Raw genomic sequence first — 27,689 nt, forward strand, 5'->3', positions numbered from 1 at the left:
TTCATATTTCTCTCTTGAGCTCCAAGCTGTTATATTTTACTAGATGGTTCCTTATGAATGTCGCATGGGTACCTCAGTTTTAACACTTCTAAAATACCTTCTTGGGACTTCCCTGTTGGCGCAGTGGTTAAGAATCCACCTGCCAATGCAGGGGACATGGGTTCGATCCCTGATATGGGAAGATCCCATATGCCGCGGAGCAACTAAGCCTGTGCGCCACAACTACTGAGCCCACGTGCCGCAACTGCTGAGCCCGTGTGCTGCAACTACTGTAGCCTGTGCACCTAGAGCCCATGCTCCACAACAAGAGAAGCCACCGCAGTGAGAAGCCCGTGCATTGCAATGAAGAGTAGCCCCTGCTCACCGCGACTAGAGAAAGCCCATGCGCATCAACGAAGACCCAACACAGCCAAAAACACAAAGAAACAAACAAACAAAAAACACCTTCTTTTCCTATTGATTAAATAAATGGTGCTACTATTCTTGTAATCAGTCACTCAGGCCAAAAATCTAGGAGTCATTCCATTGTCATTCTCCCCTCTCATTATTCATACCATAAATCCAATCCACACTATCCTCTAATCTGTTCCAACCTGTTCTTTCTCCATTCCCAATGCCATTTCTTTAGTTTATGCCCTTACTATTACTGTAATAACTTCTTAATCAATCTTTCGGCCTTTTTCTCACCCCTTTTTCTCTCTCCCTGATGCTATAAGTAGCATCAGATAAACTTTTGTAAAATGTAAATCTGAACATGTCAGTCTTCTTCTTAAAATACTCCAATGGCTTTTCACACCTTTGAAGATAAAATTCGAATATCTGACCAAGTAAATATGTCAAACTATATGGTGGGAACTGAGAGTATAGTGAGAAACAGTGTCTGCCCTATGACAGCTTAGTACAGACATTTCAATTACAATTTTATCTCTTATTACTCTCCCTTTGAGCCATAACAATTAAGAAGTGCTATAAAAGTTTCCTTCTCTGCCTGTTTTCTACTCTCATCTCAATGCCTTTCTAATTATCTATGTGCCATTTTCTTTACCTACAAAGTTCTACCCACCTACTTACCTATCCGATTGGGCAATTCTTCATCTTTAGTTCAAGCATCTCCTCTTTCTGAAAACCGATCTTTGAGAGCATAAGCTCTTCTTTTTTTTTCCAACATCATTTTTTTTTTGAGAGCATAAGCTCTTTTTCTCTGTGCTTACACAGTCCCCTGTGCTTACCTCTCATTATATTAATAGCAAACACTTATTGAGCATTTGCTCAGAGCCAGTTACTGACATAAGTGTTTTACTTAATTTATATAATCCTCACAAAACCATGTGAAGTAAGTACTTACTATTACAATTATTAGCTGAACATTACCTGTTCATCTCCTACCCTAGTAGATGTTAAGCTATTTGAAAATAAGGACTGTCTTTTTATCTATGTTTGCCCAATGCCTACCCCAGTACCTAGAACACAATTTAATACTTAGTTCTACTAGTATTTCTTGATTCTATAAACTATATAAAATCACTGCCAGTTAAAAAACTACCTATTCCTTTTTAGAGGCACTACCTCACACTAAGATGATAAATCACCTATTTTCATCCTATTATATAAAGTTTTCCTAAAATAACAGAAGACTGAAACAAGAAAACTCCAAGTGTAGTCAAATTTTAGGGACTTTATTTCAAAAACTAAGCAAGATCCATAAAGTAACTAGATTCTTCTGTTCTGAATTAGGAAAGAGGACTTGGCTTCCAGTGAAAATAGGATAGTGAGAGACAGGAAGTTCCTACTTCTCCTGGATTTCATATAAAAATAAAAGATGGGGGGCTTCCCTGGTGGCGCAGTGGTTGAGAGTCCGCCTGCCGATGCAGGGGACACGGGTTCGTGCCCCGGTCCGGGAAGATCCCGCTTGCCGCAGAGCCGCTAGGCCCGTGAGTCATGGCCGCTGAGCCTGCGCGTCCAGAGCCTGTGCTCCGCAACGGGAGAGGCCGCAACAGTGAGAGGCCCGCGTACCGCAAAATAAATAAATAAATAAATAAAAGATGAACAGAAAAAAATCCATAAACTCTATTTCAGCAAAATGAGGAGACATACATAATCCATATATTAGAAAAATGCATAAGGGTTGCCACGACAAGCTAAATAGGAAGCAGATTCAATGTAAGGCAAGGAGGGGATAGTAAAAAGTGAGGAATCCTAGGGTGCAGATTTAAGAAATAATGGGAAAAATACTTCTTTTAAATAAGAAACTCACTTTGAAGTGATTAAAAACTATCTGTCTTGGAAACAAAATGACCTAAAAATCTGGAGGGACTGGTTAGAAACAGATTGACCAGAAACTTTAGGAAGTTAGGTAAGATGTGTATACAACAGCAAAATCCCATGACAGACACATTCCTGAAGGAATGTCCTATAAATACCTGGGCCAATATAAACATATATATCTCATTCTATGTAGAGTAACAAAAAGGTAAAGAAAATCAGTGAAACACCAGGTAAGAAACACTTAATAGGAAAATGTGGTCATGAAACAGATGAAAATTCTAATAAAATATTTTACCTTAAATTATAAAAAATTTATGAAGCCATTCACTTTAGAAAGGAAAAAAAAAAGGCAGAAATAAAAGAACTCAAGGAAAGCCACTGTGATAGCTAAGATTTTCTTTCACCCCGCCCAAGAACCAATATTCACTAGCTTGGTGGCAATACTTCCTCCACTGAGAATGCATGATTAAAGAAATAGAGGGCTTAAGGTATTATGTAATTATAAAGGTAATCATTAGAACAATACAAACTTTCTTAAATATAATAAAGACTACACCAAAGAAATAAGGTGAACAGACCATAAGTGCAAGGTGAAAACAACCAACAAATTTTTTTAAGGAGAGAGGTGGGGAAGCATAACAAAATAATACAACACAACTCTAGGACGCATCTGATAGAATAACAAGTATGAAAAGGTTTAATTCAACTTAGAGACTGGATTACAAGGCAAAACCCAACTCTATGTTGTATATGAGAGGCATGTTTAAAATAAAGTGATTCAAAAAAGTGAAAATGAAAGGATAGGCAAAGATAACCGAAGACACGTTCAAATTAGAAAGAAAGTAGAGGTATCTTAATACCATACAAGGCAGAATTCAGGCCAAAAATATAAAAATTTTAAATGAAACCAATTCAGGGTCTTTTTCAATTCTAAAGGGAATAATTCATAGTAAGATATAATAGCTATGAATAGTAGTTACAAATATACCAAATAGTTATGAATATCAATTTACCAAAAAAGATCTAAAGGAGAGACAGTGTATAGGCTTTAAATCATCTCCTTCAGTCCACCAAATGGACCAAAAATAAAGAAAAACAGAATAATGTAATTAAAAGGTATATCTGTTTAACTCAATATTCTGAAAATAAAGAGTACCCCTTCTTTGTAAACGCTTGCATAACATTCATAAAAACATTATATGATTGGACACACAAACACACACATCCATACTACCAAAAAGGAGACATAGTATATTAATTGTATGATCACTTTGCAATAAAACTAAAAATGATCAGGAATTCCCTGGCGGTCCAGTGGTTAGGACTCCACACTTTCACTGCTGAGGGCCCGGGTTCAATCCCTCGTTGGGGAACTAAGATCCTGCAAGCTGCAGCACAGCCAGAAAAAAAGAAACAACTAAAAATTATCATCAAAACTTTAAAACTTTGGGTTAAAAAGAAAATATAAACTGAAATTACAAATATCTACAAACCAAGAATACTGAGAATACTACATATCAGAACCAATGAGACACCAAAAACAGTGCACAATGGAATATTCTAGACCTTAAATACTTACATGAGTAAGAATAAATGAACTAAACATTTGACTCATAAAGTTAGGAAAAATACAACACAAATCTATTATCAAATAAAAAAACATAAATGAAAACATGGAATTCTTCAAAGACTGGCATATAATCATAAAATATCAAGCCAAGATATTTAACTTTTAATTTTCCTTATGACTTTCATTTCACTTAATGATAATAATTAAAATTTACAATAGCTCAACATTTATATTCTAAATCTGTACTACTACACATTATTTTTAGTATAGGAAGTAAAACTGAAGATTTGGACTTTTATAATATGTCCACAGAATGAGAAATAGAAAGACAAATATTAGACTCAAAACACACCAAAAAAATTCCATGCTCCCCCTGAACCCATTTAATAGTTATCTACAGAAGTTATATTTCCTAATGAATCAAAGATACAATCCTGAGATGAACCACTTACATTCCCAATCTCAAAGTTCTGTCTCATAAGTAGGTAAAGGGAGGCACTAGCATGTGACCGTATTGTACCGATGCTACTGCTACAGTGCCGGAGAAGCCGGAGGCATAAATCAGCACACTGCTCTGTCTCCTCTTCAAACAAGAGTTCAGGGAACTGTAAAGAAACAACACCAACACTGAATTTATGCAGTAAAAGTTCCAGAGATATGTCAATATAGCTTGATGTGGAGATTTGCTGGTGTAGCCCAGGAATTAAAAGAATGTTAAGGGGGCTTCCCTGGTGGCACAGTGGTTGAGAGTCCACCTGCCGAAACAGGGGACACGGGTTCGTGCCCCAGTCTGGGAAGATCCCACATGCCGCGGAGTGGCTGGACCTGTGAGCCATGGCCGTTGAGCCTGCGCATCTGGAGCCTGTGCTCCGCAATGGGAGAGGCCACAACAGTGAGAGGCCCACATACCGCAAAAAAAAGAATGTTAAGGGACAATATTTACTAATGGTTAATAACATGGCCCACAGAGCCAGATGGACTGGGTTCGAGTATGGATTACACTAGTAACATGGCCTTGGATATATTTTCTCATCCTTAAAATGGGCCTAATAATGTTATCTATGTGGGACTGTATGAATACCTTAGATTAGATAATGTGCATTAAACACTTACTACTATAGTAACTAACATAATAATTCTGTGAAATGTTTTTATTATCACAAAATAGTATATAAGTTATTTTCACTGGCTAAGTTTCATCAACAGCTCTGCATTCCATCTTATAAGATGACTAAGATGAAATAGCTACTTTCAAGTATTAAGCATACACATACACATTTCCAGAGGAAAACAAACATAGGAAATAAATATTTGAAGTAGTTGAACAAACAGCAAAAGCACCTTCCCTTCCATTTACCATAGGATAAGCTAATTTCAACAGACTGAACAACTTATACATTGAATTCTTGATAAATCAAGTCAATAAGGGACAGCCAAAATAAGATGAAGAGAAAACACATAAAGCCCCATATTTAAAACAGGCTATTGGGCTTCTCTGGTGGTGCAGTGGTTGAGAATCCGCCTGCCAATGCAGGGGATACGGGTTCGAGCCCTGGTCCAGGAAGATCCCACATGCTGCGGAGCAACTAAGCCCATGTGCCACAACTACTGAGCCCGCACGCCACAATTACTGAGGCTGTGCGCCACAACTACTGAAGCCCACGCACCTAGAGCCCGTGCTCCGCAACAAAAGAAGCCACCACAATGAGAAGCCCACGCACCACAATGAAGAGTAGCCTCCCCTCACCATACTAGAGAAAGACCGCATGCAACAACGAAGACCCAATGCAGCCAAAAATAAATAAATAAATTTATTTAAAAAAATAAATAAAATAAAATAAAATAAGCTAGTAATTTAAGGCCCTTCTCCACATCAGAACTACTCTTAGAAATTCCAAAAGGTAAGCAGTAGAGAAAAGGCAAAGAAGAATCATGAGTCTTAGGTTATTACTAAAATTTTAACTACAAGTATATTTAAAATATGATCAATGTATGTGTCAAATGATCTTAGACAATGTTAATAAAGAAAGCAAAGTCTGACAGGACAGCAGGTACAAAAATAACCCACCTTTGAAACCAGGGCTCTCTGGGTAGCAAAACAGTGTTGTAGATAAACTGCACTTTGATTACAGGCCATGCTATGTAGTAGCACTTTCAGCACCCCACCAAGGATGCTCTCTTTGGATTCTGTTACAGAAACTGTCTGCAATTTAAAAATAGATAAATAAAATAGAGATGTTAACTGCAATTTGGTTAGAGAGATAGAATATGTATAAGTAACAAATAAAAATTTTAATAGGAAAAGATAATGTAAGATCTAGGAAGACTTCAAGGAAAAGAAGCTGAGACGGATTTGGATAAAAAAAAAGAGGTGGAGGAGAATGAATAGGTTTTAAATGAGAAAAGAAGAGGAGCAAGGACATAACTTCTAGGATCTACTGATATTTAAATGTAACTATATGGTTCAATAAATACTTTTTCCCCCCAACCCTAACTTATCAAATCTATACTACTTTAAATTCCTCTAATTTGTGTTCTTACCTGGACAACAATCTCTAATGTATCCAAAATGATTAGATTTGCTTCAGTAGCCAGATTTCCATCAATCAGTGCTTCATGTTCAATCTCTGCTCTTGACCTAATACAAAATATTATAAGAAATTATATTTATCTTTTAGAAAAGCCAAAAGATCTGCAATTCAAAAACGACTTAAAGATGCACAGAAATAAAAAACCTTGGAACCCTTTTGCTTTCTCAGGGGAACCATTTTTCAATATTTGCCTGAATGCAAAGTTACAAGAGAATAAGGAAAAAGACAGTATTTTGCATATTTTAAAATGTTTTGTTTTAACCTACATTTTTTCAACCATGCCAATACAGACTTTCTCACCCCATTACAGTGCTACAGTGCCACTAAAGGCATAAATATTTAGTTTTCAGAGATGCAGCAAACACAGGAAAAAACTTTTATTCTGAATGGTACGTAGACACTAGGTGGTGCTATGTGAGCTTGTATTTAGGGCTGCTTTCATGTAAAGGAACATTCAAAATGTTTAGTATTCATACTACTATTTCAAGGATTTTCAACATATTTATTTAAGATAAAAGATCTTTTTAAAAATAAAGTTTTGTCTAATTTCCCCAAATTTTTGATACAAAAATTTTAATACAGAAAATGATTTAACTCTTCAGTGAGACTCTGGATGGAATCACTCATTAGAAATAAAACAACCTGATGTAAGGAAGTGGTTTACTTGAATACTAATATTTACAAAAGTATTATTTAATGAAAATAAAAAACTTAATAACTATATATGATTTATGAGTAAAGACATTTGTTTTAGTTGCAATACATATACAGAAACTATATATTACATCCAAGTAGACAAAAAACACATAAATCAAAGCAAAAATAAAAGGATATATTAAATGCTAACTTTTCAAAGTTCTTAGATGTTAAAGTCTGAATCTTTATTACTGTCACTAAAGAGAACAGTCCATGAATTTACATTTACAAATTAAATTTAAGGAGAAAATACAACACAGTTAGAATTAAATTGGACAACAAAATATATAATGTTCAGACTTAAAATTCCAGCAAGATTTTGTGAAGAAACATGACAAAACAAGATGGTTAAACAAAAAGAATCACGAAAACACCAAAAAAAAAAAAAGGGCTCCCTTAAAACACAGTAAGATAAGCAAAGAGAACACATTATACAAATGCAGAAATAAAGCAACATACTAATAGCATAGTATCTTGGTGATTTTTGATTTCTAAAAAACACAACACGTGGAAAAATAATAAAAGAAACGAACATGGACAGAGAGGACAGAAATGCAGAAACTCAAACTTTAAGAATTTTTAACATAGTTATATTCAGTATCTGCATTCCCTGCCAAATTCATACATTGAAAACCTAATGCCCAACGTAATGGTGTTAGGAGGTGCAGTTTTTGGAAGGTGATTGGATAATCAGGGCAGAGCCCTCGAGAATGGGATTAGTGCTTCTATAAAAGATGCCCCAGGGAGTTTGCTTGCCCTTAAACCATAAGGGGACACAACAAGAAGTCTGTAACCCAGAAGAGGGCCTTCACCAGACACCAAATCTGCTGGCGCCATGATCTCGAACTTCCCAGCTTCCAGAACTGTAAGGAATAAATTTCTGTTGTTTAAAAGTGACCCAGCATGTGGTATTTTGTCATAGCAGCCTGTAGAGACTAAGGCAGTTTCTGACAATGCCAAACTCATCTATACGGTACTGACCCTGCTGCTTCTCTCTCTGCTGGCTCTCACAGGGACTTGCTTCCTGATTTTACTGTCTGAGAGCTAATATTTCTTGAAATTCAACTGTGAGAATCCTCTAAAGCTTGGGCTGAAGATGGTTCTCAGATAGGGTGGCCAACCATCCAGGTTCACTTTAGGACAGGACTGGGAGGTTCCCTGGGATGTGGAACATTCACTACTAAAATGAGGGGTACTAGGCAAACCCAAATGAGTTGGTCACCATATGCTCAAAGCTGTGGGGGCCAATCAAGTTACTTGAGGGCTAACTTGTAATTACAAATTATCAGGAAAAAATGTTAGCCCCATGACACCTGAAATGCCAAGTGTCAAGCCGAGCAACTTTACCTGTGGTTACCTGGGCAGTGAGAAAGGTTTACTTCCAGTTCCCCTTAGGCTGAAGATGCAGTCCTTTAGGATGGTTTTTGGCGGTAGGGTGGTCAGTTACTGTACCTAGTTTGCCTTCATGCTAGAAACAGAAGACTTGTAGTGTTTTGTCTTTCTTTATATTTTAAGCTTTAACAGGGCAAAGATTAGTTTTCTAACTTTTTGTAATCCTTGAAATATTTAGTTCAGTGTAACACCCAAAATATATTTAAAAAATAGTTGCCGAATGCATTTTCCAAAGGGGATTGTTGGGGGAAAATAGAGTAACATGTGAATATGTAACCTTTTGTTTTACTATAGCATATGAAAATTTCTTCCCTCAAATCATTTTTAATCTAAAATTTAAAAATAAAATATAACTATTTTGTCTTCTAAGATTTGAATGCCTAATATATAAAAAATAACACTAAAAGTAATCATTTTCCTCTGTATTTGAAACTCAACAAACCCATCAGTAAGATAAAACAGAAGGTTATATTACTTGTCAAGCTTCTCAGTGTTTTGACGCCAGTGAGTCATATCCTTCCTCCACCTCAGATTTTCTTGACTCCCAAAGGCACTTCCAGATGGGCTTCTCTCTGTCAAACAAATTTCAAAACATTTTTTTAATGTTCTTTCAGTCAGACCACATACATGTATATTTGCAAACATATAAGAAATCCTACATAATGTTATTAATTTTATACACAGCCACCTTATCCTCAGTACAAGTGGAAAAACCAGACAATGCTGCTTTTTATTAAAAATTTTCACAACAGTTGCAGAAGAAATATATTTGCTAAATGTACTATAAAAAAACCAAACACGCTTTTAAATAAGCAAACTTTCTAATACTGACTCCCAAAATCCTAACCATGGTTTATAAGACCATGCATGATATGATCTTATTTCCTCCCACTCTTGTTTACACTACCATTATTGTGTGTGTGTGTGTGCGTGTAGTTTCACTACATATGCTACTGATTTAGGATGTGTGCAATGGTGGTTTTTCCATTTACCTGATTGTTTTTCCCACAAATTTTCACTGGCCAATTATTCATCACCTCTGCAGAAAGGCCTTCCTCAACTCTCTACCACTTCCTTTCCTCTTAATTTACTTTCTTTCTCTCCATAGCACTTATGACTACAAAAATATAAGCTACTTAAGAACAGAGATTATGTCCATTTTGTTCACCCCTTTATGTCAGGTACTGACAAAGTGTCTGGCACATCCTGAGAACTCAGTAACTATTTGTTTAATAAATAAACAAATTAAGAAGGATTGAGGGGCTTTACTGGTGGCACAGTGGTTAAGAATCCGCCTACCAATGCAGGGGACACGGGTTCGAGCCCTGGTCCGGGAAGATCCCACATGCCGCGGAGCAACTAAGTCCGTGTGCCACAACTACTGAGCCTGTGCTCTAGAGCCCGCGAGTCACAACTACTGAAGCTCACGCACCTAGAGCCCGTACTCTGCAACAAGAGAAGACCCCCAATGAGAAGCCCGCGCACCACAACGAAGAGTAGCCCTCACTCGCTGCAACTAGAGAGCAGCCCCTGCTCACCACAACTAGAGAAAGCCCACGCGCAGCAACGAAGACCGAGAGCAACCATAAATAAATAAATAAATAGATAGATAAATAATTTTTTTTAAAAAAGGGTTCATAAAGTAATTATTTCTTTTGGTCCACAGAAGGCAGGACAGGAGGAAGATAGGGGCTTTCTCCCAAGCGGTTTCTAGGATGGAAGGCAAAATGAATGGTACGGGCTCCTTAAGGGGCAGCAGCAATAGAACTGATTCATACCAATCCAGCAGAAGTGGAGAAGGCATTGAGAATTGTGGAGAAATATAAACAATAGAATCAAGTCATGACTTCAAGCTTTCAACTAGAAAACTAATGCTCCTTTTTGAAAACCATGAGCCTTTAAATTGGCTGGGAAAATGGAAAGAAAAATGAAAGTAAAAATTCAGAGTTCAAATAGAAATTTTAAAAATACTGAGAAACAAATATAATTTGACACACAATAGAGGACATGTCTGGATACTCCTTCTGCTTTCTCTCCCTTCCGTTCCCTTTCTTTCTCTCTTTACCTCTTTGATTTTGAAACCTCTGTCTTTAAGAAATTTTGTGAAAGAAAGCAAAAAGGTATGTCTATATTAAGACAGTTAACAAAATAAGTGTGAACTCTTTTCATTTTTATCATTAACTTTTTTTTCCATGAAATTGTCTCTCATCTCCTTAGTTAAGAATGTCTATCATTAGATGACCTAGCTTATTAAGTATCCAAATATATAAGAATTGCAAAGGTTTAATTTTTCAAAGACAAGAACTTCTTTTTTTTAAATTGAGATAAAATTGACATATAACATTATATTAGTTTCTGGTGAATAACATAATGATGCGATATATGCACATACTACAAAATGATCATCACAACAAGTCTAGTTAACAACCATCACCACACATAGCTTCAAATATTTTTCTCTTATGATAAGAACTTTTGGGCTTCCCTGGTGGTGCGGTGGTTAAGAATCCACCTGCCAATGCAGGGTACACGGGTTTGATCCCTGGTCCAGGAAGATCCCACATGCTGCGGAGCAACTAAGCCTGTGTGCCGCAACTACTGAGCCTGTGCTCTAGAGCCCACGAGCTGCAGCTACTGAGCCCACATGCCACAACTACTGAAGCCCGTGCGCCTAGAGCCCATGCTCTGCAACAAGAGAAGCCACTGCAACGAAGAGTAGCCCCTGCTCGCCACAAATGGAGAAAGCCCACGCATAGTAACGAAGACCCAATGCAGCCAAAGATAAATAAATAAATATTTTTAAAAAAAAAAAAAAAGAACTTTTAAGATGTACTCACTTTGTAACTTTCAAGTATACATTTGTTAACTAGAGTCATGGTGCTATAAGTTACATCCCTGGTACTTACGTATTTTATTACAGTGAGTTTGTACCTTTTGATCCCCTACACCCATTTTGTCCATCCCTACCCACCACCTCTAGCAAACACCTATCTGTTCTCCGTATCTATGAGTTTGGGGGGTGGGGGTGGGTTTTTTTTTTTTAAGATTCCACATATAGAACTTCGTTTCTTACATTTAAACAGTGGTAGCTGTCCAAAGGCCACAAGTTTATAAATGTAACAAACATATCGGTAACAGCTCCGCTCTCCAACAGTAAGCCTCAGAAAGAGCTACTGTATAATATAAAGAACGCTAAATTGGCAGTCAAAAGATCTTGGTTCTATCAGTTTATAATCTTAGGCAAGTTATTTACCTCTGTGAGTTTTATTTTATCTTAAAGATGAGGATAATTATTCATTAGGCTTTGGTAATAATTAAATGACCTAGAAAGTTAATTTCCATACTTTATAAAGGGTTGTTGTACATACTAAAAGAGTTAAAAGAAAATCAATAGGTACATTGTAAACTGTATATAACTGAAGTGAACAAACAGTGCTCTATTAATTCCAAAGGCAAAGACTTTGTCTTATTCATTATTAAATTCCAAACACACATAGCATATAAAAGATATTTACGTTTATTTAAAAAAACAATCATTAAGTTAAATGGCCTATCAAAACAATAATTAAAAAATATTCATGTAAATGTACATTCACATTTTAAGTCAACAAATATATATCGAGCTGTTAGCAAATGTCATGTACACAGATGACTAAGCCATGTCCCTGACCTTAAAGAGCTCTCAGCAACAATATTACTTTAGAATTTGCGAAATGTTTACACACACATGGTCACTACAAAGATGATAAGATCAACACTACCTTTTAAAATCTCAAAACAATCACAAGTGGATGAGGAAAGGGAAAGTGGGGAGATTAAGTGACTTGGCCAAAGTTATACGGCTATTGGGTAGCAGACCAGGGATTAGAAACAGGTTTCAAATGCTACTAAATTGTCTTCTCTTGCTGATATTTGAGTTTAATGGGCAATATCTTTGCCTTATATACAGGGTATATTAAATCATTGCAAAACTAGGAAACTTTTAAGAGTAAAAAGTGATGCTACATAGAATGGATGACCAAGAGAATCATAATGTAAACTATAGACTCTGTATGATAATGAGCGTCAGTGTAGGTTCATCAGTTGTAACAAGTGTACCACTCTGGTAGGGGAGGTTGATAACGAGGGAGGCCATGCATGTGTGTGGGGACAGAGGATATATGGGAAATATTTGTATCTTCAGCTCAATTTTGCTATGAACCTAAAACTGCTCTCAAAAAATCTATTTTTAAAAATAAGAGATGCTATTAATAATCACACAAGGGCAAGAGAAACAAACTGAGATTATCCAGAGCAAACTGTAAGTATGCTCACCCTACTTAAATAGGAATTCTAACGTGCAAAGAAATGGCTATTCAAGTTAATTCACAGTTACATCTAAAACAGTATCTTAAAAGTGTAGAATTGTCACTGAAGACCTGCAAAAATGATCACTGTAATAGTGTTCAAGGAAACTGAAAAAAATTCTCACCAGAAGGAGAAGATATTGTGTACATACCAAGCTGTCCTCGGCTTCGGCGCACCATTTCTTGCCTAGCACCTATGCTTCCAAGAATAGCTTCCTCAAGCTTTGCTCTCATGTCCTTTGATTTCTTAAAGGTCAAACTATTCATTCTTTCAAACACTTTCTTTCCCTAAAATTTAAACATTAGAAAAGAAGACACATTGAAGAAATTTTCTTCTTTTCCACATTATGTTTCCCCTCTTGTTCATCTTTGCAATGGCACAATGATCACTTACTTTGTATTCAAAGCAAGATACACAAAGATAAAGCAGATCTAATAGCCGGTTTAGCTGCAGGACTGAGAGATCTGTAAACCACTTTTGTAAAACTGTCTCATCTGCATTCTTGAGAACCCAAAGCAGACAGATCAAAAGACTCCGACTTGATTCTGCTGAAAAGGTAGTGTGTTGTCTGCCACTCTGAAAATATAAAGCAGTAGAATGAGACACAAAATGATCAAAGACCATTTCTTTTTTTCAGTTGTCAGTTGTTTTCTTCTAAAAGCAATACAACAATAATTACTTTAAAATCAAATATTTCAAAACAACCATTTGGTTTAGACAATACTTGTGTAACTCATATAGAACCTTAAACTTAAGGTCCCGACATTTAATGAACCTTTCCTAGCAATTGAAGATTGCTTTAATGTATGACAGGGCTTCCAGCAGACTATAAACGTTAACAGAAAACATAAAGGGAAAAACTAAAAGGTCCTATTATTAAAAACTAAGATATCTACCAAAGACTATCAGACACGATATAAATAAAGGAAAAAAATAACTCTATATAAGACTATTTTAAGAGTATTATGTGATAACAAAATGTTTATCAGGTTTAGAGAATCACTATTTCCTATCAAGGGCCACTGACAAAATGAAAAAGTCTTAGACCACATATAAGTAAAAAGTATTTTTACTTAGAGCATATAAATTTAAGATAATATTCCCAAACTTAGATTTGTATTAGTATACAGTATGTGAAATACAAACAAAAACTAAGAACTTGTTTACAGTACCATTTATTGAATATTTACTCTCTTCCAGTCATCATACTGAGCTCTTTGCATATATTATTATTTCATTTAGTCCTCCAACAACATTACTAAGCAGGTTGTATCATCTCAATTTTACAGACAAGAATGCAGGATGACAATAATAATAATGATGACGGCAAACAATGATGATGGCAAAACCTAACAAAATTTGAAATGTGGTAGACACTATTCTAATTGCTTTTTCTTATTTAACTCTCAACAGTTTTATGAGATGGTATTAACTATTGTTATTTCTAGTTTACAGGTAAGGAAACTAAAGGCTAGAGATCAAGCAATTTGCCCTAAATCACATTCTAAGAAAAAGTAAAGCTACAATTGTAGTCCAGGTTAACCAGACGCCTAAGCTTATACTCTTCACCATTATACTACATTCTAATATTTGGTTAATAAATATACTAAATTATAATAAGAAAGCAGCGGATAGGATGTTGAGAGGAATTACAAAGGAAAGCCATGACCTCAACTACTACCCTAATCTCCCGTCTATCATGCACGATGGTTTCCCTTGAAACCATCTAAAGATATAAATATTATTACTTACTCCATTCTACAGACAAGAAAACTGAGACAAGAAGTAGTTAAGTATCAATATTTTGTGAAAGTATTTTGCAATAAATGGTGGAACTGGGATTCAAATGCAGAACGTGTGGCTCCAGAAACCAAGCTCGTATCCACTATGTTTACTGCCTTTAATGGATGCACACACATGTAAATAAATTCACGTACATAAACTCACTTAACCACTATGCTATACTGCACCTGATCTGGACACAAATAGCTTTGACTCCCACCCCCAAATCCACAGTCTCTCTCGTAAGGAAAATGCTTCTTTATTTTAAAAGTAAGCACTTTCTACAGCAGAACTTTCAGGTATGCAAAAATATGTTGACTAAATTCTCAATGACTGATTTTTTAAAACAAAATTTTAAAATTATACTGAATTCGACAAACAGGTACACACTAACATTTCCTATACCCCCACATAAACTGCCAATAACACAGTGACACAGTCTGAAGAAAGTTGGACAAACATGAAAAAGACTCAGTAATGCAAAGATGTCAGGTTTCCCCCAAATTGTTCTATAGGATCAATGCAATTCCAATCAAAATACCAGCCAGGTTTTTCCTGGAAGTTGACAAACTAATTTTAAATTTAATGGGGAAAAGCAAAGGGCCAAAAATAGCCAAGGCACTCCTGAGGAAGAACCAGGCAGGATGGGGGACAAATTTGCTCTACCACATAGCAACATTTACTAAATAGTTAGAATAATTAAGACAGCTTGATATTGGCATATGGATAGACAAATAGTCTAATGAAATAATAGGAAGCACACAAAAAAATCCTATGCATATATGAAATTGTGACATATAACAGAGCTAGCACTATGAATCAGTGGTGAAAGGATGAATTATTCAATAAATGGTGTGAGATAACCGACTTCCCTAGGGGAAAAAAAAGTAGACTCCTACTTTGCACTATTGTACAAAAAATAAATTCCAGACAAAGAAAGAACTTAAATGTTAAAAGGAAATATAAAAGAACATACTTTTAATCTTGGGAGTAGGACAGAATTTCTTAAATAATACATAAAAAGCGTAAACCATAAACCACAAAAAGATGATCATATTTGCTTACACTGAAATTGAGAATGTGTTTGTTCATTCAATTAATAAATAAATAGATACATAGAAAAAGCACATCATAAATTAGTAGAAATTTCTTGCATATAAAACCAACATATATACACTACCAAATGTAAAACCGATAGCTAGTGGGAAGCTGCTGCATAGCACAGGGAGATCAGCTTAGTGCTTTGTGACCACCTAGAGGGGTGGGATAGGGAGGGTGGGAGGGAGACACAAGAGGGAGGAGATATGGGGATATATGTATATGTATAGCTGATTCACTTTGTTATAAAGCACAAGCTAACAGACCACTGTAAAGCAATTATACTCCAATAAAGATGTTAAAAAAAAAATCACTATGTTAGAATGTACAAAAAAAACAACAACAACAACAACGTGAGATTTGTATCCAGAACAGTCTTTCTCAATCAAGTTTCTATGAGAGAATTAAGCCCTACAAAAAATTGAGGGGCTGTTTTCTCCATTCTCTCAAAGCATTAAAAAAAAAAAAGATAATTCTGGTTTGGTATTACCCATCAATGAATCTTCTGTGAAGGAAGGAACCACAACCCCAGGACTCTTATTATACATACAAGTAATACTACAAATACAAAGTCCAGTACACAGTCACGAACTAGGCACACAAAGAAGCAACACATCATGAGTGAGAACTGACAAAACAGATAACAGAGAAAGGTACATTAAGACTTGAGGTATTGAAATTATCAGAGACTATGCATATCAGAGACTATGCATAGAATGCAGAGACTATGCATTCTATGCACCCTTGCCCAAAAAATAAGATTAAAAATCATGACTGGAAACTTGAAAATATAAAGAGAAATGTTTTATTGAAAAGAAATAGCAGAAACAACAGAATTTAGAAAACTGAAAAAAATTTACCCAATAACCAAATTAAGAACTCAGTAGGTTGGTGTAATGTAGTTATCAGGTATAGTTAAGGAGAGAATTAGTAGACTGAAAGATCAAAAGAAAAGTTCCAGCATGAGGCACAGGTTAACAAAAAGATGGAATACACAGAAGAGTACAGACAAAGACGATACAATAAAAAGGACTAACATAAGTTTAACTGGAATATAAAAGAGGAGAGACAACGGAGAAGAGGACATATTTGGACACATAACAGCTGAGAATTTCATAGAACTGAAGATGCTGAATCATAAATTTAAGAAGTCCAAAAAAGCTACCAAGCAGAATAAACATAAAGAAATTCAAAATTAGTCTCAACAATTGAAACCACAGAAAGCCAATTTTAAGGAGACAATCAAAGAAACGACAGAAAAAAAGACAAGTTATTTTCAAAGAAGTAACAGTTCGACACAGCTGGCTTCTCAAAAGTAGCAATGGAAATGAGAAGACAATGGGAACAATGTCCTCAGCAGGCTGAAACAAAACAGAGGAAACTCACATGCTACTTCTTAAAAAAGGAATCCTAATGAAGGTCAAATAAAGATATTTTTCAAAGAAAGAGTTCATCACCACAGAATAGAAAATTCTAAAGGATGTATTTCACAGAGTAGAAAAACATCTCATGGAAGTCACAAATTTGAGAAAGAATCAAGAGCAAATAAAGTGAACACATGGGCAAATCTAAATAATTGATTCTATATAGCCATAAAAAAATAATAATGATGATGTCTTGTGAGGTTTAATGATACATAAAACTAAAGACAGCATTTAAGTAGAAAGAAAGGTAAATGAAGTCAACCTGTTTTAAGATATTTCTATTAACCAATGTGAAAGTAAAGGTAATGATTAATATTAGATTGTAATTTAAGAAAGCATATTCTTATTTGTAATACAATCACAAAAAGAATAGGAACAGAATGTATGACTTCCAACCTAGTAGAGAGGAAAAAGTGGAATGAGGAAAAAATACAATGAGAAAAAAATGATCCAAAAGAAGATAATAAATGAGACAAAAAGAAATACATAATAGGGGTGGGAAAACATGAAGTAAAATTAAAATGTTAAGTACATTAATTTAATTATACTAAATGGGTTTTAAAACTCTAGTGAAAAGACAAAGATGAATAGACCAGATTTTACAAATATAAGACAAACTCTAACCATATGCTGTTTATAAAAGACACATTTAAAACATGAGAAAAAACAGTGAAAGTAAAAGGATGGAAAAACTCATGCCATACACACACACATATACACACATACACGCTAAGCAAAAGAAACCTAGCATAGCTATACCAGTATTATACAAAATTGACTTTAAGGCAAATAAAAAAATAAGCATTACAGTTCATGTTGACAAAAGGTAAAATTCATCAAAAATATAACAATTTTAAATTAGATATTTCATAATAAGGCCTCAAAGTAAATAAAACAAAATCTGACAGAATGACAAGAAGAAATTACACCACCACAGTTGTAGTGGGATATTAGAAAAAGTGAACAGAATTCAGTAAAGATAAAGAAGATTTAAACAATAGAATTAACAAATTTGATGTAATGCATATAATGGATAAATATAAAACAAATGAAGAATATGCATTCTTTTCAAATATGTGAGATATTTGCAAAAACTGACCACGTACTAGACCATAAAACCAACTCCCACAAATATAAATAATTATGTAGAGTAAGTTCTCTGATCATTCAATTAGGCCAAAATCAGAAGCAAAAGGATTACTAGAAATTTTCGTAAGACTGGAAATTCTCAAACAAGAACAATTTAATAACCCAAAAGTCTAAAAAGAAATCATAATGAACTTAAGATATATTTTGATGACTAATGAAAATGTTACCTACACACTGTGGTATGTAACTAAAACAATAATTAAAGGAAAATGTTTATGATTAAAATATGTATCAGAGAGAAAGGATGAAAATTAGTGAGTTAAGCATCCATCTCAAGAAGTCAGAAAAAAGAACATCAATATAAACCAAAAGAAAGTAGAAGACAGTAAATAATAAAGATAAACATTCAAAAGTGAGGATTAACACTGCCCCAAATTGGTTCTTTACACAAACTAAAGAAATATACAAATTTCTGTTGAGACTGATTTAAGACAAAAGATATAAAAAGCCAGTCTCAGAAATAAAAATGTTTATTTCTACTATAGATGTTATAGACATTAAAAAGATCACAGAAGATATTTGAAACAACTCTGTATGCCAAGAAATTTGAATAAATTTCTGCTAGAATAAAATTTATAAAAACCAGTGTAAAAAGAAATAGAAAACTTGAACAGTCTTATAATCATTAAAGAAATTATACAGGTAATTTGAAAACTTTCAAAAAAGAAAACTGCAGGTATAGATGGTTTCACTCACAAATTCTCCAAATATTCTAGGAAGAAATAATTTCAATTTTAAACAAGTACTTTCAGGGAACAGAATAAAAGGGGAAATTACCTAGCTCATTTTAATTGGCTAAACTACCCCTGATTCCAAAATCTGAATAGAACATTATGAGAAAGAAAAAATCTTACTAACATGGATACACAATCTTAAACAAAATACAGCAAACCAAATGTATTAATATACAATCATGAAAAAGCTGGGTTTAATTCAGAAATTCAAGGTAGGTTTAACACTAGAAAATCAACTGAAAGGGGTCACAGTAAAAGATTACAAAGCAAAATAAAATGACAGTCTCAATGGTGCAAAAAAGCATGATAAAATTCAACAACTATTCATAATTACAAAAATAAAACTCTTAGCAAACTAGGAACAGAAGGGGACTCCATAATATAACAGAGGGTATCTTAAAAAAAAAAACCAAACCCCAAAACCAAAATCTTTAGCACCTATGTTTAAGAATGAAATGGGACGAGGGGAAGATGGCAGAAGAGTAAGATGTGGAGATCACCTTCCTCCCCACAGATACACCAGAAATACATCTACACGTGGAACAACTCCTACAGAACACCTACTGAACGCTGGCAGAAGACCTCAGACCTCCAAAAAGGTAAGAACATCCCCACATACCTGGGTAGGGCAAAAGAAAAAAGAATAAACAGAGACAAAAGAATAGGGATGGGACCTGCACCAGTGGGAGGGAGCTGTGAAGGAGGAAAGGTTTTCACTGACTAGGAAGCCCCTTTGCGGGTGGAGAAGGCGGGCGGTGGAGGGGGTAAACTTCGGTGCCACGGAGGAGAGCAGAGCAACAGGGGTGCGGAGGGCAAAGCGGTGAGATTCCCACACAGAGGACTGGTGCCGACCAGCACTCACTAGCCCGAGAGGCTTGTCTGCTCACCAGCCGGGGCGGGCGGGGCTGGGAGCTGAGGCTCAGGCTTCAGTCGGAGTGCAGGGAGAGGACTGGGTTTGGCGGTGTGAACACAGCCTGCCGGGGGTTAGTACACCACGGCTAGCTGGGAGGGAGTCCCGGGAAAAAGTCTGGACCTGCAGAAGAGGCAAAAGACTTTTTTTTCCCTCTTTGTTTCCTGGTGCACGAGGAGAGGGGATGAAGAGCGCCGCTTAAAGGAGCTCCAGAGATGGCCGCGAGCCGCGGCTAACAGCACGGACCACAGAGACGGGCATGAGACGCTAAGGCTGCTGCTGCCGCCACCAAGAAGCCTGTGTGTCAGCACAGGTCACTATCCACACCACACTTCCGGGGAGACTGTGCAGCCCGCCACTGCCAGGGTCCCAGGATCCAGGGACAACTGCCCCGGGAGAACGCACGGCACGCCTCAGGCTGGTACAATGTCCTGCTGCCCTATGCCGCCGCAGGCTCGCCCAGCACTCCGTGCCCCTCCCTCCCCCCAGCCTGAGGGAGCCAGAGCCCCCAAATCAGCTGCTCCTTTAACCCCGTCCTGTCTGAGCGAAGAACAGACGCCCTCCCGCGACCTACACGCAGAGGTGGGGCCAAATCCAAAGCTGTGACCAGGGAGCTGTGAGAATAAAGAAGAGAAAGGGAAATCTCTCCCAGCAGCCTCAGAAGCAGCAGATTAAAGCTCCACAATCAACTTGATGTACCCTGCATCTGTGGAATACATGAATAGACAACGAATCATCCCAAATTGAGGAGCTGGACTTTGAGAGAAAGATTTATTTTTTTTCTCTTTTTGTGAGTGTGTATGTGTATGCTTCTGTGTAAGATTTTGTCTGTATAGCTTTGCTTCCACCATTTGTCCTAGGGTTCTATCTGTCCGTTTTTCTTTTTTCCTTTCTTTCTTTAAAAAAAAATTTTTTTTCTTAATATTTTTATTTTAATAACTCTATTTTATTTTATCTTTATTTTACTTTATCTTCTTTATTTCTTTCCTTCCTTCCCTCCTCCCTCCCTCCCTCCCTTTTCTTTCTTTCCTTCTTTCTTTCTTTCCTTCTTTCTTTCTCTCTTTCTCTCTTCCTACTTTTTCTTCCTTTTATTCTGAGCCCTGTGGATGAAAGGCTCCTGGTGCTGTAGCCAGGAGTCAGTGCTGTGCCTCTGAGGTAGGAGAGCCAACTTCACGACACTGGTACACAAGAGGCCTCCCAGCTCCACGTAGTATCAAACGGCGAAAATCTCCTAGAGATCTCCATCTCAACACCAACATCCAGCTTCACTCAACGACCAGCAAGCTACAGTGCTAGACACTGTATGCCAAACAACTAGCAAGACAGGAACACAACCCCACCCATTAGCAGAGAGGCTACCTAAAATCATAAGAAGTCCACAGACACCCCTAAACACACCACTAGACGTGGACCTGCCCACCAGAAAGACAAGATCCAGCCTCATCCACCAGAACACAGGCAATAATCCCCTCCACCAGGAAACTTACACAACCCACTGAACCAACTTTAGCCACTGGGGACAGACACCAAAAACAACGGGAATTACGAACCTGCAGCCTGCAAAAAGGAGACCCCAAACACAGTAAGATAAGCAAAATGAGAAGACAGAAAAACACACAGCAGATGAAGGAGCAAGATAAAAACCCACCAGACCTAACAAATGAAGAGGAAATAGGCAGTCTACCTGAAAAAGAATTCAGAATAAGGATAGTAAAGATGATCCAAAATCTTGGAAACAGAGAAAATGCAAGAAACATTTAACAAGGACCTAAGAAGAACTAAAGATGAAACAAGCAACGATGAATAACACAATAAATGAAATTAAAAATACTCTAGAAGGGATCAATAGTAGAATAACTGAGGCAGAAGAACGGATAAGTGACCTGGAAGAGAAAATAGTGGAAATAACTACTGCAGAGCAGAATAAAGAAAAAAGAATGAAAAGAACTGAGGACAGTTCTCAGAGACCTCTGGGACAACATTAAATGCACCAACATTCGAATTATAGGGGTTCCAGAAGAAGAAGAGAAAAAGAAAGGGACTGAGAAAATATTTGAAGAGATTATAGTTGAAAACTTCCCTAATATGGGAGAGGAAATAGTTAATCAAGTCCAGGAAGCACAGAGAGTCCCATACAGGATAAATCCAAGGAGAAACATGCCAAGACACATATTATTCAAACTGTCAAAAATAAAATACAAAGAAAATATGTTAAAAGCAGCAAGGGAAAAACACAAATAACACACAAGGGAATCCCCATCAGGTTAACAGCTGATCTTTCAGCAGAAACTCTGCAAGCCAGAAGGGACTGGTAGGACATATTCAAAGTGATGAAGGAGAAAAACCTACAACCAAGATTACCTAGCAAGGATCTCATTCAGATTTGATGGAGAAATTAAAACCTTTACAGACAAGCAATAGCTGAGAGAGTTCAGCACCACCAAACCAGCTTTACAACAAATGCTAAAGGAACTTCTCTAGGCAAGAAACACAGGAGAAGGAAAAGACCTACAATAATGAACCCAAAACAATTAAGAAAATGGGAATAGGAACATACATATCAATAATTAGCTTAAATGTAAATGGATTAAATGCTCCCACCAAAAGACACAAATTGGCTGAATGGATACAAAAACAAGACCCATATATATGCTGTCTACAAGAGACCCACTTCAGACCTAGAGACACATACAGACTGAAAGTAGGGGACAGAAAAAGATATTCCATGCAAATGGAAACCAAAAGAAAGCTGGAGTAGCAATTCTCATATCAGATGAAATAGACTTTAAAATAAAGACTATCAGAAGAGACAAAGAAAGACACTACATAATGATCAAGGGATCGATCCAAGAAGAAGATATAACAATTGTAAATACTTATGCACCCAACATAGGAGCACCTCAACACATAAGGCAAATGCTAACAGCCATAAAAGGGGAAATCGACAGTAACACATTCACAGTAGGGGACTTTAACACCCCACTTTCACCAATGGACAGATCATCCAAAATGAAAATAAATAAGGGAACACAAGCTTTAAATGATACATTAAACAAGATGGACTTAATTGATATTTACAGGACATTCCATCCGAAAACAACAGAATACACATTTTTCTCAAGTGCTCATGGAACAGTCTCCAGGATAGATCATATTTTGGGTCACAAGTCAAGCCTTGGTAAATTTAAGAAAATTGAAATTGTATCAAGTATCTTTTCTGACCACAACGCTATGAGACTAGATTTCAATTACAGGAAAAGATCTGTAAAAAATACAAACACATGGAGGCTAAACAATACACTACTTAATAAAAAAGTGGTCACTGAGGAAATCAAAGAGGAAATAAAAAAATACCTAGAAACAAATGACAATGGAGACACAATGACCCAAAACCTATGGGATGCAGCAAAAGCAGTTCTAAGAGGGAAGTTTATAGCAATACAATCCTATCTTAAGAAACATCTCGAATAAAAAACCTAACCTTGCACCTCAAGCAATAAGAGAAAGAACAAAAAAACCCCAAAGTTAGCAGAAGGAAAGAAATCCTAAAAATCAGATCAGAAATAAATGAAAAAAAATGACGGAAACGATAGCAAAGATCAATAAAACTAAAAGCTGGTTCTTTGAGAAGATAAACAAAATAGATAAACCACTAGCCAGACTCATCAAGAAAAAAAGGGAGAAGACTCAAATCAAAAGAACTAGAAATGAAAAAGGAGAAGTAACAACTGCCGCTGCAGAAATACAAAAGATCATGAGAGATTACTACAAGCAACTCTATGCCAATAAAACAGACAACCTGGAAGAAATAGACAAATTCTTAGAAATGCACAACCAGCCAAGACTGAATCAGGAAGAAATAGAAAATATGAACAGGCCAATCACAAGCACTGATATTGAAACTGTGATTAAAAATCTTCCAATAAACAAAAGCCCAGGACCAGATGGCTTCACAGGCAAATTCTATCAAACATTTAGAGAAGAGCTAACACCCATCCTTCTGAAACTCTTCCACAATAAAACAGAGGGAGGAACACTCCCAAATTCCTTCTACGAGGCCACCATCACCTTGATACCAAACCAGACAAGGATGTCACAAAGAAAGAAAACTACAGGCCAATATCACTGATGAACATAGATGCAAAAATCCTCAACAAAATACCAGCAATCAGAATACAACAGGACATTAAGAGGATCATACACCACGATCAAGTGGGGTTCATTCCAGGAATGCAAGGATTCTTCAATATACGCAAATAAATCAATGTGATACACCATATGAACAAACTGAAGGAGAAAAACCATATGGTCATCTCAATAGATGCAGAGAAAGCTTTCGACAAAATTCAACACCCATTTATGATAAAAGCCCTGCAGAAAATAGGCATAGAGGGAACTTTCCTCAACATAAAAAGGCTATATATGACAAACCCACAGACAGCATCGTCCTCAGTGGTGAAAAACTGAAAGCATTCCCACTAAGATCAGGAACAAGACAAGGTTGCCTACTCTCACCACTCATATTCAACATAGTTTTGGAAGTTTTAGCCACAGCAATCAGAGAAGAAAAGGAAATAAAAGGAATCCAAATCGGAAAAGAAGAAGTAAAGCCGTCACTGTTTGCAGATGACACGATACTATACATAGAGAATCCTAATGATGCTACCAGAAAACTACAAGAGCTAATTAATGAATTCGGTAAAGTAGCAGGATACAAAATTAATGCACAGAAATCTCTGGCATTCCTATACACTAATGATGAAAAATCTGAAAGTGAAATCAAGAAAACACTCCCATTTACCATTGCAACAAAAAGAATAAAATATCTAGGAATAAACCTACCTGAGGAGACAAAAGACCTGTATGCAGAAAATTATAAGACACTGATGAACGAAATTAAAGATGATACAAATAGATGGAGAGATATACCATGTTCTTGGATTGGAAGAATCAACATTGTGAAAATGACTCTACTACCCAAAGCAATCTACAGATTCAATGCAATCCCTATCAAACTACCACTGGCATTTTTCACAGAACTAGAACAAAAAATCTCACAATTTGTATGGAAACATAAGACCCCGAATAGCCAAAGCAATCTTGAGAAAGAAAAATTGAACTGGAGGAATCAGGCTTCCTGACTTCAGACTATACTACAAAGCTACAGTAATCAAGACAGTATGGTACTGGCACAAAAACAGAAAGATCAATGCAACAGGATAGAAAGCCCAGAGATAAACCCATGCACATATGGTCACCTTATCTTTAATAAAGGGGGCAGGAATGTACAGTGGAGAAAGGACAGCCTCCTCAATAAGTGGTGCTGGGAAAACTGGACAGGTACATGTAAAAGTATGAGGTTAGATCACTCCCTAACACCATACACAAAAATAAGCTCAAAATGGATTAAAGACCTAAATGTAAGGCCAGAAACTATAAAACTCTTAGAGGAAAACATAGGCAGAACACTCTATGACATAAATCACTGCAAGATCCTTTTTGACCCACCTCCTAGAGAAATGGAAATAAAAACAGAAATAAACAAATGGGACTTAATGAAACTTCAAAGCTTTTGCACAGCAAAGGAAACCATAAACAAGACCAAAAGACAACCCTCAGAATGGGAGAAAATATTTGCAAATGAAGCAACTGACAAAGGATTAATCTCCAAAATTTATAAGCAGCTCATGCAGCTCAATAACAAAAAAGCAGAGAACCCAATCCAAAAATGGGCAGAAGACCTAAATAGACATTTTTCCAAAGAACATATACAGACTGCCAACCAACACATGAAAGAATGCTCAACATCATTAATCATTAGAGAAATGCAAATCAAAACTACAATGAGATATCATCTCACACTGGTCAGAATGGCCATCATCAAAACATCTAGAAACAATAAATGATGGAGAAGGTGTGGAGAAAAGGGAACACTCTTGCACTGCTGGTGGGAATGTGAATTGGTACAGCCACTATGGAGAACAGTATGGAGGTTCCTTAAAAAACTACAAATAGAACTACCATATGACCCAGCAATCCCACTACTGGGCATATACCCTGAGAAAACCAAAATTCAAAAAGAGTCATGTACCAAAATGTTCATTGCAGCTGTATTTACAATAGCCCGGAGATGCAAACAACCTAAGTGCCCATCATCGGATGAATGGATAAAGATGTGGCACATATATACAATGGAATATTACTCAACCATAAAAAGAAACGAAATTGAGCTCTTTGGATTGAGGTAGATAGACTAGAATCTGTCATACAGAGTGAAGTAAGTCAGAAAGAGAAAGAGAAATACCGTATGCTAACTCATATATATGGAATTTAAGAAAAAAAAATGTCATGAAGAACCTAGGGGTAAGATGGGAATAAAGAGACAGACCTGCTAGAGAATGGACTTGAGGATATGGGGAGGGGGAAGGGTAAGCTGTGACAAAGCCAGAGAGTGGCATGGACATGCATACAGTACCAAATGTAAAATAGATAGCTAGTGGGAAGCAGCTGCATAGCAGAGGGAGATCAGCTCCGTGCTTTGTGACCACCTAGAGGGGTGGGATAGGGAGGGTGGGAAGGAGTGAGATGCAAGAAGGAAGAGATATGGGAACATATGTATATGTATAACTGATTCACTTTGTTATAAAGCAGAAACTAACACACCATTGTAAAGCAATTATTCTCCAATAAAAATGTAAAAAAAAAATGAATGAAATGTTGCAAGGTTCCCCTTTAATGATGCCAACTATCACTACTTCTATTTAACATTGTACTCAAGGTTCTAGCCAGTAAATAAGTTATGGAAAAAAAAAAGAAAGGAAGAAATGAAACTGCCAGATGATATGATTGTGTATATAGAAAAAAAATCTATACCTCTGTTATTAGTTTAGTAATTCTGCTGGAAATAAACATTGTTCAAAATCAATTCTATGCCCCCATAAAAGGAATCAACAATTAGGGAGTTCCCTGGTAGTCTAATAGGATTTGGCACTTTCACTGCCATGGCCCAGGTTCAATCCCTGGTCAGGGAACTGAGATCCCATAAGCTGTGTGGCATGGCCAAAAAAAAAAAAAAAAAAAAATAGCAATCAACAATTATTGAAAACGATGACATTTATGAGACTGTAAGAATATAATGTTATATATATAAAATTTATGTGTATTATACATTATCATATTATATAATTTTATAATATTACTAAAATATTTTTAAAATATCAATGACTAACTATACACCTACAAAGGATGTTCTAGGCCTCTGGTGAAAGCTATAAAGGTTTATGTATGTGTAGACACTAAGGAAGGCCTAAATAGTGGAGAGATCTAACATATTCAAGGATTTGGGGATTCAAGCATGTAAAAATATTCCCAAAAACGGATCCGTAGATTCAATACAATCTTACTTTAAAATATGACACTTATCACCAAATTCACAATTAAGTGTATGAAAAAGCAAGCCACAAAAAAAGAAAGAAATCTTTGAACCACTTATAATTGACAGTGGGCTTGATCCAGACATATAAACTACTATAAATTACAAGCAAAGGCAGAAGATCCAATGGAAAATGGGCAAAAAAACTCTAGATACTTCAAAAGAAAAAATCCAAATAGCCATTTATATGAAAAAGTGCACACCCTCATAAGACATCAGGAAAATGAATGCTAAAATGAGATATAATGATATATTACCAAATTGACAAAAATTTAAATGTTTGAATATTCTAAGTGCAG

At 36.2% G+C, this 27,689-nt stretch overlaps 1 protein-coding gene across 11 annotated transcripts in view; it reads right to left on the reverse strand.

Annotated features, from left to right (window-relative positions):
* Positions 1-27,689, reverse strand: part of DOCK7 (dedicator of cytokinesis 7) — a 242,973-nt gene that overhangs the window by 34,366 nt on the left and 180,918 nt on the right. For 8 of the 11 annotated variants that reach the window (XR_004352185.1, XR_004352187.1, XR_004352186.1 and 5 more), the window contains 6 exons: positions 13,255-13,437; positions 13,013-13,148; positions 8,990-9,086; positions 6,377-6,473; positions 5,904-6,038; positions 4,288-4,440 (listed from right to left, as the gene is read on the reverse strand). Coding sequence is in view for 8 of the 11 variants with exons in the window: in XM_032648489.1 (XP_032504380.1) it covers positions 4,288-4,440; positions 5,904-6,038; positions 6,377-6,473; positions 8,990-9,086; positions 13,013-13,148; positions 13,255-13,437 (801 nt within the window). In the remaining 3 variants the exon portion in view is untranslated. Of the gene's footprint in view, positions 1-4,287; positions 4,441-5,903; positions 6,039-6,376; positions 6,474-8,989; positions 9,087-12,985; positions 13,149-13,254; positions 13,438-27,689 lie in introns of all 11 variants that reach the window. The other 3 variants (XM_032648472.1, XM_032648498.1, XM_032648507.1) reach the window with 1 other exon arrangement.

Source organism: Phocoena sinus, chromosome 1 (genome assembly GCF_008692025.1).
Source record: "Phocoena sinus isolate mPhoSin1 chromosome 1, mPhoSin1.pri, whole genome shotgun sequence".
Taxonomy (NCBI): domain Eukaryota; kingdom Metazoa; phylum Chordata; class Mammalia; order Artiodactyla; family Phocoenidae; genus Phocoena; species Phocoena sinus.